The sequence below is a fragment of the Hylaeus anthracinus genome, unplaced genomic scaffold, assembly GCF_026225885.1.
Source record: "Hylaeus anthracinus isolate JK02 unplaced genomic scaffold, UHH_iyHylAnth1.0_haploid 11989, whole genome shotgun sequence".
In the NCBI taxonomy this organism is placed as follows: Eukaryota; Metazoa; Arthropoda; class Insecta; order Hymenoptera; family Colletidae; genus Hylaeus; species Hylaeus anthracinus.
In genome coordinates, this window is record NW_026534337.1 from 7,074,140 (window position 1) to 7,090,576 (window position 16,437).

The following is a 16,437-nucleotide window of genomic DNA, read 5'->3' on the forward strand; positions in this document are numbered from 1 at the left end:
CCCAATTATTCAGATTTAACAGCTCCTCGTCTACGAATCGTACAGCACGGATGCGCCGTCCGCTCTCGCTGCCGAATAATCGGTTTCAACGATCCTCCACGTATCCGGGAAGTGTGTGCTTCATTTTCACGCAGGTATCTCCGACTCGTGGTACGACGATGTTAGGTTCTCGTCGAGTCTTCCTTCGCGATGATCCTCGCTAGTTTCCAACGCGTTCGGATCCCTCCTCCGTTTGGGAACCGACTGTAAAGCTCGAACGGCAGCCGTGTCCAAAGATGAACGACTCCTCTCTGGTAACTTCGCGAAAAAAAAAAAAGAAAAAACGCCGACAGATGGTTTCTCCGATGTGCGATTCCCTGGCGACGCAGGGCGGTACACAAACGCGAGGGACGAATAGAAAGAAACGATCGCTCGATTTTTATTGTATTCGCAGCGACACGCTCGCATCGACATGCTGCACGTAACTCGGCAGGAAGATAAAAATAGGCGACTATCGAAATCAAACGCGCCTCTCGAGGGCTCTGAACGAGGCAAGCTCGAATCCTAGGGAGACCCGAAGCTTCTATGCTCACGAGCGTGCCTCGGGCCGCGAGCACGCTTCCTTTGCTCTTTAATTTTCATTTTGTACATTGTCCTCTTCTCGAAAGGGAAGTAAACGGATAAGTCTCGATAGAAATCTCGATTGGCGTACGAGTCGTTCGACTGTTGTCTTCGCTATTGCGGGTTCCTTGGCGAGAACGTTGACCGTCCTTCTCTTGTGTTCTCGTGTCAACGACTTTGTGTGTTCTTCGTCGATAGACTTCTGCTCGTCCTCCAATGGTTCCTCTCCCGTTTCCTTTCTCTCTTTACACGTGTGTGATTTCGTTATCGGATACTACCCACGCACGCACGCCCCCTCGTTTTTCGTTCCTTTGCTTGTTCCTTCTCCTTTTTTCTCTGCCCCCCCCCCCCCCCTGTCGCACGACAACGGCCAGCACGAATTTCTACCGAGCCGAAGATCGAGGTAGATACATCTCCTTCTGAAAGTTGGTCGAGGGTCGAGGGTGTGTCGAAGAAGTACGCGCGTTTCGCGTCTCCCTTCTCCACCCCTTCTCTTCTGGCTTCTGTCACGGGGTACTTAAACAGGGCCCGGAAGCAGCCAAGGGGCCGTTGCTAGATATTAATTGATTCCTAAGGCCACCAGAGTGATTATCTCCTTACAGTCGTTAACTAACGTTTAAACAGTTTTTGTTCGATTCTCTCACACGTTTTTTTTTTTTTTTTTTTTTTTTTTTATTTGCTTTACTTTAACGCGTCGAGTTATTCGTACGTAAAATCCTCGTCGTCGTCGTCGTCGTCGTTTTGCGTCATTGATCTCCACTTCGCCGTGTTCTTTATTTTTTTTTTATTTTTCTTTTTTTTAAATATTTTTCTCCGCCACTTTAATTCAACTCCGCAGTCTACGATTGGTCTTGCACGACGGTCAACGATATAAAACGCATCCACGGTGAGGCACTTTTGAGGCCCAAGCCTAGCTCTTCCGAGTCCGACGAGTGTGTGTCGCCATGATAACCAGGCACTCGTGGCAGGATACGACCCCAAACGTTTGAGTTAATTTGGTATCGATAGGCAACAAGAATATCCTTTCTTTCATCGCTATCCACGACTACTATATATTTACCTAACGGCCGATGGATTTAGGCTAAATAAATTAGAATGTATGTATTCCACTTTTTCATCTTCGTGCACTCTCACGTCTCCAATGTTTGTCCGTTGCTCGTCCCTCCTCCTCGTCCGCGTACGCGAACTCCTGGAGCTCGTCACGGACGCGTCCGTGATCGGTTTCTTCTCCGACGATGTTCTCGTGGTCTCGGGACACGTCTTACTCCGGTTTTCCTCTGGACACGTTCAGGTTCCGGTTTCTCTCGCCAGGCTCCTCCCCACACAGACCAGGAAGCACAATCGTCCTGATACAGGACTCATCCCTAACTCGTTCTCTGGCTTAGTCGTCGCTGCATCGTCGCGCTTGTCCTCGATCACCGTGATCGACATTATCACGAGTTCTTCACCGGTTTCCGGCGCTGCTTGACCCGCGTCAACGGGGGCGTTCCGCCGCTCACCGCCGCGTACAGGGCCAGGCTCACCTCGTCCGGATTGGTAGCTGACACTTTGCGTATGTCGACGTTGTCGGTGCTTTGTAATTCGGTCTCGAGCACCCACTCGTCCGGCTTGCTGTTGGAAAAATGGGAATTAACGATTGTAGAAAAGGTCAGGCGTTGTGGGAGGAAGAACTTGGGCTACTTACATATCGGCAGGGTGCCACCGCAACAGGACTCTAGTCTTCCCATCCAATTCCACTCTTCGGGCTAATACCTGCAGACAGAAACGTAAACACGATTGCGATTAACGATGCCTTCCCAGGTCACGTTTGGTGGAGAAAGCATTGGCCATTGGAGGTTACTTTCTCGACTCTCACTGTTACAGTGTCGACTAGTTCCTGTGTTTGTTTTGCTAGTGACTAATGGCAGAGACTAACAATCACGTAGATCTCTCTGCCTAGGTTCAACTTGTAACTTCAAATGGCCAATTTTGCCCACCTTTAAATATTCCACGGCAATTTCCTTCGACTTACTCGACTAGTGAGGGCGATCGAGTTTCCCGGTGTCTCCGCCAGACGGCCTTGCGTCCTCGACTTTGCCAGTTGGAGCAATCTGTGCTGGAGACCTTCCATCACTCCAGTGTCGAAGTAGTCAAAAATTCTCGCTGCAAAGGGAACCAACGCACGATTTAATTAGCATACGATAAGCACTTTTTAAAGAAAGAATGGAAGAAAGTCTCAACGTACACTTACCAGACCAGGGTTGTCGTCTATATCTGAGCCGCTTGCCATTCCTTCTGACCAGCTTTCCGCCGCTCTCGCAGCTTCGTTTGGTGCTGCTGTTGCTGGTTTCAGGTTGATTGAAATGTCCGTTCACGTGCCTCTCCAGAGCAGTCTGAAGAAAAAATACAGGAGATTCTTAGAAGCCTGTATTTCGGCACCTTCCAGGGAAAGCGTGCCGCGTCCGTCGAGGGGGAAAACCATAAGAAAACGACGAAACCGTTCGTCCTCGAGCAGTGACAAAAACGCAGAGAGCCCCGTGCAAAGTACGACATGGACGAAGTCGAATTCTGCTGGTGACGAAGGCAAAATGCGAGCTTCCTAAGCATGAAGCGACGAGAAGGGAAGATTTAAGAAGAAAGTACACACCCTGACGTCTCAGGTGGGGATTTTCGACGAGTGGACAGATTTACAAGCTGTCCCTGGAAAATGCTCGCCATTCGAAGACAATCCGCACTGATTCGAGGATCGTTTACAATCGCGCGACGACGGTTAAGACAGAAGACATTACTCGCATACGCGAAGAACCATTTTCAGGAGTCATGTAACTGAACCGCTGAAGAGAGAACTTCGGTGCTAACGCCGCTGTGCTAGTGGACGACATTCAGAGGAAGTGCCTACGTGTCCTAGCGTTCCTTGGGTCTTAACCGGCACGGATCGACTTAGTTTCTAGTGACGAAAAACCAGGGAGTACGCTTGGTTTAGCGAGAGACTGACGGATACCTGACGCAAGCCAGGAAAAGAGCTCTAACACGATACCTCGACGTCTAACGACGATTTTCTCGTGGTTCGTACATCGACGCTGTGCGATTGACGGGCCAATATCGACAGGATCGGCGCGTAATCCCTCGTTTAAACGTTACAATACTTTACCCAACGTCGAGGACATAGAATGAATAACGTGAAAAAAAAAAAGATCGTCGAGTCATCTGAAGAGGAGACATGATCGTATTCAGCTGAACCACTTAGTGGAAAGAGAAAGAGAGTGTCATATTATTAGTTCACAGTCAATATTCGCTCATCCCGAACAGAGGAATTGTCCGCGGTAGAGGACTTACGTTGTTGGAGTGATTGCTATACCGAATAGTGTCACCCGTTCGCGCACGTTATCACTAATACAACCCAATACCTGTGAGCTAAACCTATTGCCGCAGCCGTCGACGATGCACCGGAAGGGTTTGTTTCCGCCGTGGGATAGTACGTGTCGCTCCAACCATCTCCGCGAACAGGAACTTCTCCCTTGTACTTTGCACCCTTGCCACTGGCAGACAAAATTGTCGCCGCCCGTTTGCGTGTTAATGTGAGCAACCTGAAAAGACGTTATGTTTGTTTCATTACTCGCCAATTCGTCGTTTTGGAGCTACCAGTTACTCGTAACAAGTAATCTAATCACTCCTGCACGTAATTTCTTCTCTCTCTTAGCACCTTTCTTTCCGTTACTTTAGCATCGATAATGTACCTGATATGCAATTGCATCGAAACAGTGTTTGGAAGAAGATGGTACATTTTTAAAAATGAAACTGGTAGCTTACAAAAATTCCAACATTGACCAGCTCCGAGTAAATTTTAACCAAGTGAAGATAATTTCGTCTCCGTACCTGCAGATGTTCCAGAAGTCCTCCGCTGGATTCGAAGCTCTCCTCGCACTTGTCCCATCGACATACTCCGCTGTCGGTGGCCTGTTGCCTGTCCTTTCCAGGTTCCCGTGCTGGGAATCTGATGGTGGTGGGCGCGGAGAGTATTGGGGACAGCGACGGTTTCGATTCGCTGCTCCTCGAGGAGTCCTCCTCTTCCTCGACGTAGGCCTCAACCGCGCGGCTCACCCTCGTCTCCTTGGCCTCGGTGGTGCTTTGTACAGACAGCCTCGAGAGGAAGTCTTGGCTGGACCTCAACGAGCCTAGGAGCTTTCCGCAACCGTTCGTCAGGTTGTTGTTCTCATTGACGTGCGGCTTGGAGGTGATGCAGCCCTTGAAGTCGAGCGGTACCGTCTGGCTGGTCGGTGTGACGGGTGGCATTGGCGTCGGTTGCGCTATCTTCGAGTTGGTGATCGTTTCGGACGTTAACCTAAATGATAACAATGAATTAGTGCATAGGCCTCCGGAATAACCGGGGGCCATACTTCATCCCTTGCTGCCATTGACCTCGCAACAAATAACAATAACTATAATTATATTAGTAACTTGAATATCATTCCATGATGACACATTTAAATCAGAAAGACTAGACGTACGTGTTTAGCCTACCTCGACAGACGCAGTGTCGATGGTTACAGACTTGTATTGGAATTCGCAACATTGATCTGGACGAACAGAGGGTTAAAGTTCCGCGTTTGGCATACCTTGCCGCGCACGGTTACCAACCTTAACGACGAGATTTTGCAGCTGGGTATGTTCTTCAAGACGTCGTTCGAAATCGGCAAACTGGGCACCGGCTTGGTCAACTTCTTGTCCATCTTACCATTAGTCCTCGGAACGATTACCGCTGGCGGCTTCTTCGTAGACGGCGGTGACATCGCCACGGTCCTCATTTCCCAGTCGTTGGTCGAGTTGTTCCGTCCGTTCGACGGAACAGTACCCAGGTACTTCGCTAAACCGCCCTTGTTTCTCTGGACCGTTGGAGGCCTCCTGAACTCCGACGAGCTCTTCGAAACCAGCACAGACATGGCCTCGCTGTTCTTCTTGATCTGTCGACAGACGTTTTCAGTTGAATCGAACATGTTTCAGGAGTCATCGTTGATTTTTTGGATTACTGAACCGAGCAGTGGCTTGAAACGAACAGGGAAAACTTCATTACCACTCTCGGACGCTAGAATTATTGGAAATGTAATTTTCTAAAGCTAACCAAAGCGATCAGCGTTAGCAGCGTTCGTTACAAACCATCGCTCGATGCACCAACTTCTGACGTCAACGACGAGAGCTTCGATTCGGCTCGATACCGTCCGAGGCCCGCAGGAAGAGGCCGCGTCCTTTTTGGAGAGCGTCCCGACGTTTCGCCAGCATTGCAGCTACGCTTGACATCGGAGTCGCAAAAAACAGCCGTCTACCCAACGACTCCAGACGGTATCCGACGCTCCAATCGCAATATACACTCTCAAAATCAACCTTTCTCGACGTTATCGGAGTTGTGAGTCATGCTCCCAAACACTTCGTAAACATCACACTTTATCATCTTCCGTCGTACTTCGAAATCCTTCGAAACTCCGACAACTAGGGCAATCCTGCTGTACCTTTAGGTACATCACCATATTTCATTCTCCGAATCGTTTAAAGTTTTGTATGTGTTACTATTGATATTTGCTGGGTACTTTCAATGTCAACATTTGAAAAGCAAACTATTAGAAGATGTTCTTTCTTGGAAGCGATATCGTTACACGTTTACCTTGCTCGTCTTTCATTCATGTAATGATTTCCTCCTTCAAGAAAAATGACCCTTCGCCTTAACTCCTTAACTGTTACCTTTATCTCCTCAAAAAAAAAAAAAAAAAGGAATACTTTCACTGAAATATCCTAGATGCTTCTACCTGAACACTTTCTATAAACAAAATATGTCTATGCTATTAGGTCGATCGCACACGGCGCAACCGATTTGAAATTAGTGTTGCAAACCGTTTGCGCTCTTTGTTTTACCTAGATCCACGGTCGCATGCAACTAGTTTTAAAGTGGTTTGAAACTGATCGGTTGCGCTCATGTGCAATCGGCCTTAGACATTAATTTCTTGCCAATTTAATATGTCCCTCGCAAATTACCCCTAGCAGAAACGTTCTCTTCCATTCCAACCCTGAAGGTCCCAACGATCTAAGTATGAACGTGGACGTTACCTTGGGTTGCTGTGGTTTGATCTGTGTTTTGAAGTACTCAGTGATCTTCCCTTGCGTCTCGTGATGATGAGCGACGTTGGACTTGTTGGATTTGGTGGTACCTCTGGAGGTTGGATCGGCGGCCCCGGACCTCGGCAAGGCGCCAGCCTCGGGCTCGCCTTTGAGCCTTTTGTAGGTCGAGCAGGCGGTGGCGGCCAGAGGCGGGGTCCAGGGCCACTGGGGCCTGGTACCGATCTGCGAGGACGGCGCCAGCTTGGGTAGGGACGGAAGTGGACTGGCCGACGCGCCACGAATCGCTACCCCTTCGTCGCTGCTCGTGCTGCACGGAGACCCCGGCTCCGTGATGTCGCTGGTACCGCTGCTACTACAATCCCCACAGGACACTGCGACTCCACTGGAAGTTATTAAAACGGCGAACGTTAGGCTAGCTTCAAAATTATGCAGCTCATCGCTTGTATTCGTGAAGTTTAGAAAATAGTCGATTGACTGATGGAAGCAGAAGTTTCATTTATTTAGGATTTTTTCTAGAGGTGGGTGGTATGATAGCTTCAGCGCACGACGAGCGTGTGAACTAATGGCGCCACTGGAAGCTTCCCCCTATGGCGGCACCAACATTTAGTCAAAACATGTATCAACGATCCTCAAAAGCTACGAGAGGTAACTCTGTAATTCTTGTCTATGGCTTATGTTTGCTTGGATATCCACTCAGCCACTGACTTCTGCATATGCGGTACCGATGAAATTCAATTTTTTGAAAGTGGAGAAGAGAAATCAGTCCGAGTAATCATCGGAGGTTTCGCAGGGAGGACAGCACCCGCCCGAGAAAATAAATTAAACCTCGCTTCGCCTTAATACCTTTTAACCCCGAGGCGATAGCAAGAATCAGGGAGCCCAGGCTCATCCGTTTGGTTGCGTTTTCTCGAAAACAGCGATCCAGGAATCGCAGGACGGCCGAGACCTGGAGGGAACCGGTCGCGAAGGACGGAAACAGCCGCGAGGAAATTGCACGCTTACCGAGTAATGGCGTTGCCAGCAGCGTAAACCTAATTCAAGGGTCAGACATTGGCAATTGGCCCATCGTTTCGAAAGCCCGCCAGTGCCACGAGCCGTCGGGCTCGTTCGTCCTCGCCGTTTCGGTGATTTGCGAGACGCGCGAGGCGAAAAACGACGAAACGGCGAGAACGAGGAGAATTAACGATGTAATCGTACCGAAAGGTCTACCATTTTCCCTCTCGAATTTCAGCGAAACTATCGCAAATAGAGAGATGACGTATTCCACCTTTCCTCTGTAGAATTAAATAAGCTTCTAATAACATAAGCACCGTGATACCGATAGCATCGATGGTCATCGAGATAAAAGCGAAATACCATAAGGGTTCTCCTTCTGTTTACACCAGCGACTCCAGCGAATTTAGTATGAGCTATGACTTCAGGCCTTCTGTATGTTAATAAATCAGACATAAAGAACATATACAGCTAGTTTCGAAATAGCGGAAATTAATTCTGGTATTGTTTTTCTTGTTTGGGGGTAGAGGAAGGGGACGATCGGAGTCGCTCGATGGTTTTCGCGGCCAAAGATATTTTCGGAGGCGTATTCGTGTCGGCCTGTCGACGTCACGGGAGAAAGAAAGACACTGACCTTTCCACGTTACGATTCCCTTCCGACACTGCGTTTACGCAACGACGCACTCCGTCGAGCGAGGCCAGTAGAAGGAGAAAAGCGCTCGCCCGTTCATTAAACTCCCCCTCCCTCCGGTTGGCTGAATGATGGTCATCGTGCCATGAAATTCCTCTTTTTATCGATTCTCGAATCTCTTTGGGGCCGCTGGGGCCCCGCTCGAGCCATGATGCGCTCTACCTGGACTTTCTGATCCTTTGCGCGCTCCGAATTGCTTCTTTCCGCTCGAAATCGCGTCTCGCCGCCGCTAGGTGCGGCTAATTTCGACGATGAGTCAAGTTATTTGATTCACCCTCTATAGATCCGTATAATTTTCGGGTCACGTGTCAATATATCTATATTTTACCAAATAATTAGAATTTTTTACGAAATGACACATACACGGTCTGTCGAAAAAGAAACCGAACTTTTGCTATAAAAAGAAAAAAGTACAAGTAAAGTTTCGACACACACGTTTATTTACTCGAAATAATCTCCCTTTGCGTTAATACAGCTTGTAGACCGCGTAAATTAACATTTCGAAGGACCTTTGCGTCTCCTGTTTTGGTAGCCCGTTTAGTACGGCGGTTACAGCGGCCTGAATCTCTGAAACGTTGCTATATTGTGTCCCTTTCATTGGAATTTTCAATTTTGGGAAACGAAAATAATCGCAGGGTGACAGATCAGGCGAGAAGGGTGGATGATCCAAGGTAACAATGCCTTTTTTAGCCAAAAATTGACGATGAATTGCGGCTTTGTGTACAGGTGCATTCTCGTGCAGCAACATCCAACTTCGTCTTCAATGGACTCTCGATCGTTTTTAAATCGAGTGAACCACTCGTAAACTTGTGTACGACTTAGGCATTCATCCCCATACACTTGTTTTAATAACGTAAGCGTTTCGGTAAAAATCTTTTTCAATTTAACGCAGAACTTAATATTAGCGCTCCATTGCGGTATTCCAACAAGCGTCACAAAACGTCCGTTATATTTCAAGTCACACAACGGAATGTGACCGATCGATTCAAATGATACTGTGCACGGTCAACCATTAACGTTCAACCTATCGTCTTTTATTACCTGTAACTAGATGGCGCGGTTAGAAAAAATTTTAGAGCAAAAGTTCGGTTTCTTTTTAGACAGACCGTGTACATCTTAATCGTATAATGTCTCTGAGAATCTGAAATATCAAAGTACATGCCTTGCAAGTAGTGTTCAACGATAGTATTTAATCAGAAGGACTCCCGTTTTATTTTTAATTGGTCAATTTATTCCTAATACCATGGGAAATAAATGTTCACCCAAGAATTCAATTTGCATACCGTGCAAAGGTCGAAGTGTACGACAGGGGGAATTTCGCGCTGTTTTTCCGGGCGGAGCCGCCATCGCGTGTGGCTCCGATCGAGGGATCTACGCGGTGGCGATAGGATCGCGAGGCCAAGTTCCTGTGGATCACGCTACGTCGATTATATATTGTCCTTGCAGGTGGCTCCTCCGCACGGTGGTGTACCGTGGCTTCGTACGATCTCTGTGCTCTTCCATCGAGCACTGCCGCCCTTCTCTCTCCTAAATCCCCTCCTTTTGCTATCTCACTCTCTGCTCTCTTCTCTTATTTTCCCCCGTACCGTTTTCATCGTCGTCGACGTCCATCTTCGTCTCACTATTCCCTGGCTCGCGCCCCCCCCCGCGCGCACTTTTACGTACTACTTACCAAACGAACACGCGTTTCACTCTCGGGATCCCTTGTCTAGTTTACTGTCGCTCGTTTCTACACCTATCCTTTCCCTCCTTTCGGTTTTTGCTTCGTCGAGGAATCGAGTTCGGGCTCGAAAGCAACGCGAAATCGAACGCCTCGTCCTCCCAAGCGGAGAACGCGTGGCGAGACCGCTCGAATTCTTTGAGAGATCTTGCATAGTGTGTGGTAACTTTGAATATAATTATTCGAGTAATTCAAGTATCATATACTATCAAAAAGCAGAAAGATTCGACTAAGAGTCGCTATTCGCGTATTCAACTTCTTGACCTTTCCTCGTCATACATAAGACAACGAAACCAATCGTGGCACTTGTGAGCACCGCAGCAAACGGTTCCTTCTTCTCGTGTTTAATTTAAACCGAGAATTTGCCTGGTATTAAAAAATGTCCATCCTGCACCAACTGGAGCACCCCTAACGAGGGGCGCCTGGACGCATCGTTTGGTTCCACGCAAAGTCGGCCCTGGCTGCTCCCTCCGCCCTCGAATTCTATCCCATTCTCCAACGAAGCCTCACTCTTTCGTCTCCGTCGTTAAGTCTCTTAGAATTCCGCTCCAGCCCTCGCTCTGTCCCTCTTCGGCAACCCCGGGAAATCTATCCTTCTCGTTCCTCAGCGTCCTTCGTTCTCCACCCTTCTCGCTCGTTTTCCACTCTGCTCATAGTTTCTCGCTCCGTTCCTCTCTTGACCCTCCCGTTTTCCTCTCGCCAGGCCCCTCGCAATACCTAAACGCCTGTCCTCTTCCCTCACAATCCCTCCCCTCTCTCTCTCTCGACGAGCGTTCCGTGCTATCCTCTCCCTGTCTCCTCCTCCACTGGTGCGTTCCCCGTCTTTATCAACAGGCCATGAGCTCCACAGCCCAGTCTAGCGATGGGAATGATGCCCTCGCACGCCTCGACTGAGTACTCATCCTGCTCCGAATTCATTTACTTCCAAGCAAATGAGCTCAAGTCTCGATTTCTTTATGTATTAATTATCCTCGTGACAAAACTAATCGAAAAGTCCTTTTGCATTTTGCAATCCGAGGCTTTGTTACGGAGATACAAGCAGTTAAAGTTCTCCCGGAGAAACGTGTGCGGAGCAACGCGATCAGCTGATCAGGTTGCAAAATGGCGCGCGCCTGGAGCCACACCATTAAACTTTAACTACTCTGTATCTAGGCAACGCGGCTTCCAATTACAAAATGGTAAAGGGCATTTCGATTTCTTTTCTCGCGTAGAATTGATCCCGAGAAAAAGGAATATAATCAGATGATCGGTTAAATGTGGTAGACTTGTCTTTCGTCGAACGTTCTTCGAATCAGTCCCATCGCTAGCGTGTGGCGCGCACCCTCTCTGTCTCTGTCGCTCATGCGCGGGGAAAACAGCGTTCGCGCAAGTATCTCCGTCCTCCTCGAACGCTCGACGGCGGAAATGCATGCTCACCTAAATACCTCGAGTTATATTCACAGCTAGAACCCACTGCCGTAGCCGATAGACAACGAGCGACAGTCGCGCGAGTACGAGCCCTTCCGTAAGCCTCTAGCCAAACTGAACGTCTTCCATTGTAACTGGTTCGCGATTCGACCTCGATACTGCCACCAGATTTTTCCATAGAAGCTCTTCCAAAAGAAGCATTGGGATTTTGTTCTCGAATAACGAAGTACTATATACCTGTCTTTCAAGTAAAAATAAAAATCTCGAAGCCTCTTTGGAGAATCCTCTGTTATCCAATTTAATCAGCCAGAGTCGAGCAACGCCTGCAGAATCTGATATTACCTCCTCGCGAGAAGCTTTCGTCATGGATTTGAGATCCAGTCAGGATTATCGAGGGGTTTTTAGGGGTTGCCATGAAAAATTTAACGGAACTGATGGAAATCGACCGATGCGATGGGCGGTTCCGCCGTCTTTCCCGGAACACAGAAGGAATTGCCGAATGGCGGGGGTGTCTGTCAAGATGGCCGTCGAGCGTGTCGCTGGGGGTTGACCTTTTCCTGGAATAGGAGATTTCCAGGCCAAGATACAGCCGTCGAATCTCTGAATAATGTAAGCTCTTCCGCGATGAAAGCCGAAAGCGAGACATCTGCTTCTCAGGAGCTTACACGTTTTACCAAAAGGAGTAGAGCAGGGGATTGGCCGCCATTTTCGGAGCTGTCGACTAGTGTACCTTGTTAGGGCAGCTGCAGTGCTTCGGCAGGACCTCTGAAATCTTCGAGACTCTAATGTTTTTCGTCCTTTCAAAAGGATCCTCTTGTCTTTCTTGGGTAATAGAGACTTGGAAGGATTAAAAATCTGTACAATGGAAGGTTCTATATTTCTTAAACGAATTAAAAGTCAGCAAAGCAATGACTTAAACTCCCCCTAATTTTACGTGTATCGATTTAAATTCCAATTTCAACAAAATTCCCCTGGTATCAACAGCGAAACAACCCTCTCCACGCACCTACTTCCCAAAGATACTGGCCGCAATCTTCTCTTAGCCAAAGTCATCTCGCTTCCACTAAATAATACACGTGTACGTTCCAGTGTGAACTATTCGCCTCGGTTCGGTTCGGAGTGGTTCAGTTGGTGTCAGAAATTCATGAAATCGATCCAACCCTCAAACTTTGTCGTATGTATTTCGCGTTGTCGTCTGAAACTGCTGTCGAAACATAAGATAATTTCCAGTTCTCCTATAACTTCGCGGTTGCATCGCTTAACCGTGTTTCACCAACGAATTTATGTACCATTCCAGTGTTTCTCAACATACGGCTTAGAAAAGTGTACGTGGTGTGTCTGTGTATTCGCAAGCTTTAGGTTTTCATAAAAGAATGATACAGGAAATATAAATTGTTGACCGTATCGCACTCACTATTATTTTTGTAAATCTCAGTTCATTTTCATTAAAAATTTCATGTTTAAACAAGGAGTTTCAAAGACTTGAGCCGGTTGAGAAGTGCTGGACCACGGCGCAAGTTTAGGGGTGACGTTAGGGGTGTCCGTCGCAGGGAAGTGCATAACTGACCTACGCCCAATTCGCCGATCCTCGCCACGGTCACACAAACGCGCGCACACCGCAGACTCCCCTGCGACCCTCCTCCTTCCTCCAGTGCGAAAACAAAGGGTGAAAGTCCGTCGAACTCGCGACATGGATGGACAGAATTCTTATGAAAATAAACCCTCCGACCAGGCGAATCTGTTCTTGGCACTTTATGTATGTAACTTTTCCTCTTGAATTTCACTCGATTTACTTACCACGCCATCTTGGTTGCTTTACCTTGATTGTTTGTGTTTGTTCTGTGCTCTGGAGTAACTTCGAGGTTGGATTGAAAAGCAGCTTCTGGCTGTACCTCCCTTTGTGTTAATTGCTTATCCATGCACGTGATGTACTACGTACACTGTGCCTGGGTGCACAAGACGTTTAATAACAATGATAAATTCGATGAGAACAAACAAAGATGACGCAATAACATAAAAGCACATTTAAATCTGGTGTAATTTCCTAGGGGTGGAACATCCCCCCAGGGACACTTGACTTTCGAGAAACAAAAGAGATAACAAGGAGAGGTATAAAAATTGATGAAACGACTGTTGACCCCCGGGGTTACGCGCCACTTGGATTCCTTTCGCTTTTAAGGAAGAACCAGGAGCGCAAGGAGGGTCGAGTCGATCGACACCCCTTTCGTCGACTCGTTACGTCGAGAGGGTGCTGCGAGCCATAACCCATCTGGAAGCTATTACAACGAAGCTTCTTAGGGTATCGCGGAACGAAAAAACTTCTCAAGGGCTGAACTTTCAACGGGGGGAGAAATTAATACCGACGAGACTAGGAAATCCACCAATTTTCCCGGGTCACGATTTCTCGAATCGATTTTAGCCTGTCCGATGTAACCAATCCACAAAACCTGGCACAGATGGGGGTTCTTAACCAAATTAAAATTTCGAATATAAAATATTTCACGGTGAACCGTAGTACAACATCGGCTTGGTAAAAAAAAAAAAACATTGGAAATGAATAAAATCATAATCATATTGAATATTTCTCAATATCATTGTAATTTTATTAATGGTGCACCCTCGTTCGAATAACGAGGTACCAGAGTACGATTCGTGTACTCTATCGCAGGATTTGAAGTGTCCCTCGATAGTACAATTATAATTATTATAGAATCCCTTAATAAGCCACAAAGTTATTCGAGCAGACGTTGACACCCATTCGATATTTGTGGATCCTCCGAGAGGAACTTGTAAATAAGCGATTGCAATGGGACTCGCCGCAGAAAATCGATGCGCCCTCGGGCGATCCCGCGTTTAATAAAACCGAAATTGAACGCCGCTAATGAAGTAACCATTGAAATGATAATGGTGGACGTAACGAGGACGGAGAGCCCGCGCAATTTTAACTGGTCGTTATTTGACGCTGGTTCAACAGCTGGCTGCTTTGAAAACAATCCCTCGCCCGCGGAGGGTAATTTAGCCGTCATTATTACTACCGATAAACAACGATCCTGGCATCCGCGTCTGGACGAATCCTCTCGGGGGCTGGTACCTCGAGTGGACGGTGCTCGAGCGAATATATTTAAACGGTTCGCTAGAATAATATCCCGCGAGGGCTCGAGAGTCGAACTCGAACGTTCAAAGGAACGTGTCTGGCCCTTTTGAATCGTTCTCGAATCGCTCGTTCTCGAGTCGCTGGCCTCCGACGAGAGAGGAGACAGAGTCGAAACGCTCGTGGGAAAAGGTCCAATGGAGGGTCGATGCTAGCCCTTGAAGGGGGACTCGAATAGTTTAATTTTCAAAGTACCCCGGTTGGAACATTTAAAATTGTATGTTAAAAACTCCACTTCGGCATACATTTGTTTTGTAAACTTACGAAATGTTTAATTTCTCGAGTTTTCATCATTTTTGTTTGTATATTTAAAGAGTCATAAAAGTGGGGGAATGTTGGTGATAAATACCTGTGAGGAGAAACTTCTTATAGAATTGGTCGTGGATTCGTCTATAATAAGTTCTCGTGACTTACCTGAAACAAAGAAAAATCGAATTAATAACATTGTTCCATTAAAATCGGCGTCTGACTAATCAATGTCCACAAGTACTTGTTTCATCAGTGCCTCCAAAGAGGTTCACAGATTCAGATGAAAACTTTGTTCGGTCACTCTTCAACCCGATACAAGAAACCAACGGACGAGAAAACGGACGTGAACACGAACGCAGGCAGACTCCCAGAGTCCACGCATTTCCGTTTTACCGTTTACACCTCCACGCGTGGCTAACGACTCCATTTTTCGCCTATCGGGCAGTAGGTGTCACAGGAGGTTCCGAATCAACGAGTTTCGGAGGAGCTAACGAAGCCCTCCTCTCCTCGCGAACAGATTCCAATATCCCAGAGTCGCGGCCTTTCGACGAGACTTTACGATTATGTCGACTAATTACGCTGGCCAGCGCGGCTCCCGTTCGCAACTGACCCATACGAATAGAGAAAGAGCCAGAGAAAAAACGAGTGGAAAGCAAGAACAAAGGAGGACCGCGAGCAACGAACTGTTATACACTCATAGTAAATATTTTCCTTTACTCATTCCTCATTGATTTGGCTCATTCCAAATCTTTGCTTTAACCAAATCACTAAATTTCGCCATTACTCAGTTCTAGAGATAGGCAAAACCCTACGCTTCAAATAAATTTGAAGTTTGCCGATGTGTCTGTCTCGTTTTCTTCTTTGGAAAATGTTCAAAAGAGGAAACGACACAGGCATATCGGTAAACTTCAGATTTATTCGAAGCCTAGGGTTTTGCCCATCATTGCTCATTTCTGACCCTTCAGCTTCTTTCTTCCTATACAGTCAACCGAAAGTCCTGTTTCCGAAATCCGTAACACCCTAATTTTCCATCCTCGAGGTCAGTTGTCCGTTTTACCGCGCGCAGATCAGTTTATAACGACACGTCGAAATTTATAATAAAGTATTGTTTTCCGTGATCCTCGGAATAATAGTAATATCCTACGTCTTGTCTCCGATATCGAGCTGAACCGGGCATCACAGAACGATTATTGTTGTTCGCCTGGCCGGAGCTGCGTTTAATTCGTTAAATTAATTTGCACCCCCGCAAGCTAGCTGATAATTATCGGTTCCCTTTTAGTTGTTCAGGTATGTTCGTTGGCTCGTTTTCTCGATGACAATCGTAGAACGTGTTAGGAAAAACGGGCCAGCGTGGCTCGTGCCTCGTCATTAAATACGCGCGCCTCGCAATGCCATCCGTGTAATATTAGTCGGAGAGGTCGTCGACACGCGGATTATAACCGCCCCCCGCTTTGGGAGGCTTTCGCCACCGTTTCGCAGTTACGTTACCTCCGTCGTCGTCCGCATTTAGAAACGCCGCGATTCGCCAAACCGTTTCCC

General features: G+C 47.4%; 1 protein-coding gene across 2 annotated transcripts in view; it reads right to left on the reverse strand.

Moving 5' to 3' along the window:
• Positions 1 to 6: 6 nt before the first annotated feature.
• Positions 7 to 16,437, reverse strand: part of LOC128887748 (uncharacterized) — a 136,430-nt gene continuing 119,999 nt past the window's right edge. Inside the window, exons 2-9 of one of the 2 annotated variants that reach the window (XM_054143980.1) lie at positions 6,676 to 7,069; positions 5,218 to 5,540; positions 4,456 to 4,921; positions 3,987 to 4,166; positions 2,831 to 2,972; positions 2,612 to 2,742; positions 2,285 to 2,352; positions 7 to 2,211 (exon numbers count right to left, since the gene is read on the reverse strand). In XM_054143980.1, the coding sequence (XP_053999955.1) occupies positions 2,034 to 2,211; positions 2,285 to 2,352; positions 2,612 to 2,742; positions 2,831 to 2,972; positions 3,987 to 4,166; positions 4,456 to 4,921; positions 5,218 to 5,540; positions 6,676 to 7,069 (1,882 nt within the window). In that variant the 3' untranslated portion in view covers positions 7 to 2,033. Of the gene's footprint in view, positions 2,212 to 2,284; positions 2,353 to 2,611; positions 2,743 to 2,824; positions 2,973 to 3,986; positions 4,167 to 4,455; positions 4,922 to 5,217; positions 5,541 to 6,675; positions 7,070 to 16,437 lie in introns of both variants that reach the window. The other variant, XM_054143979.1, reaches the window with a different exon arrangement.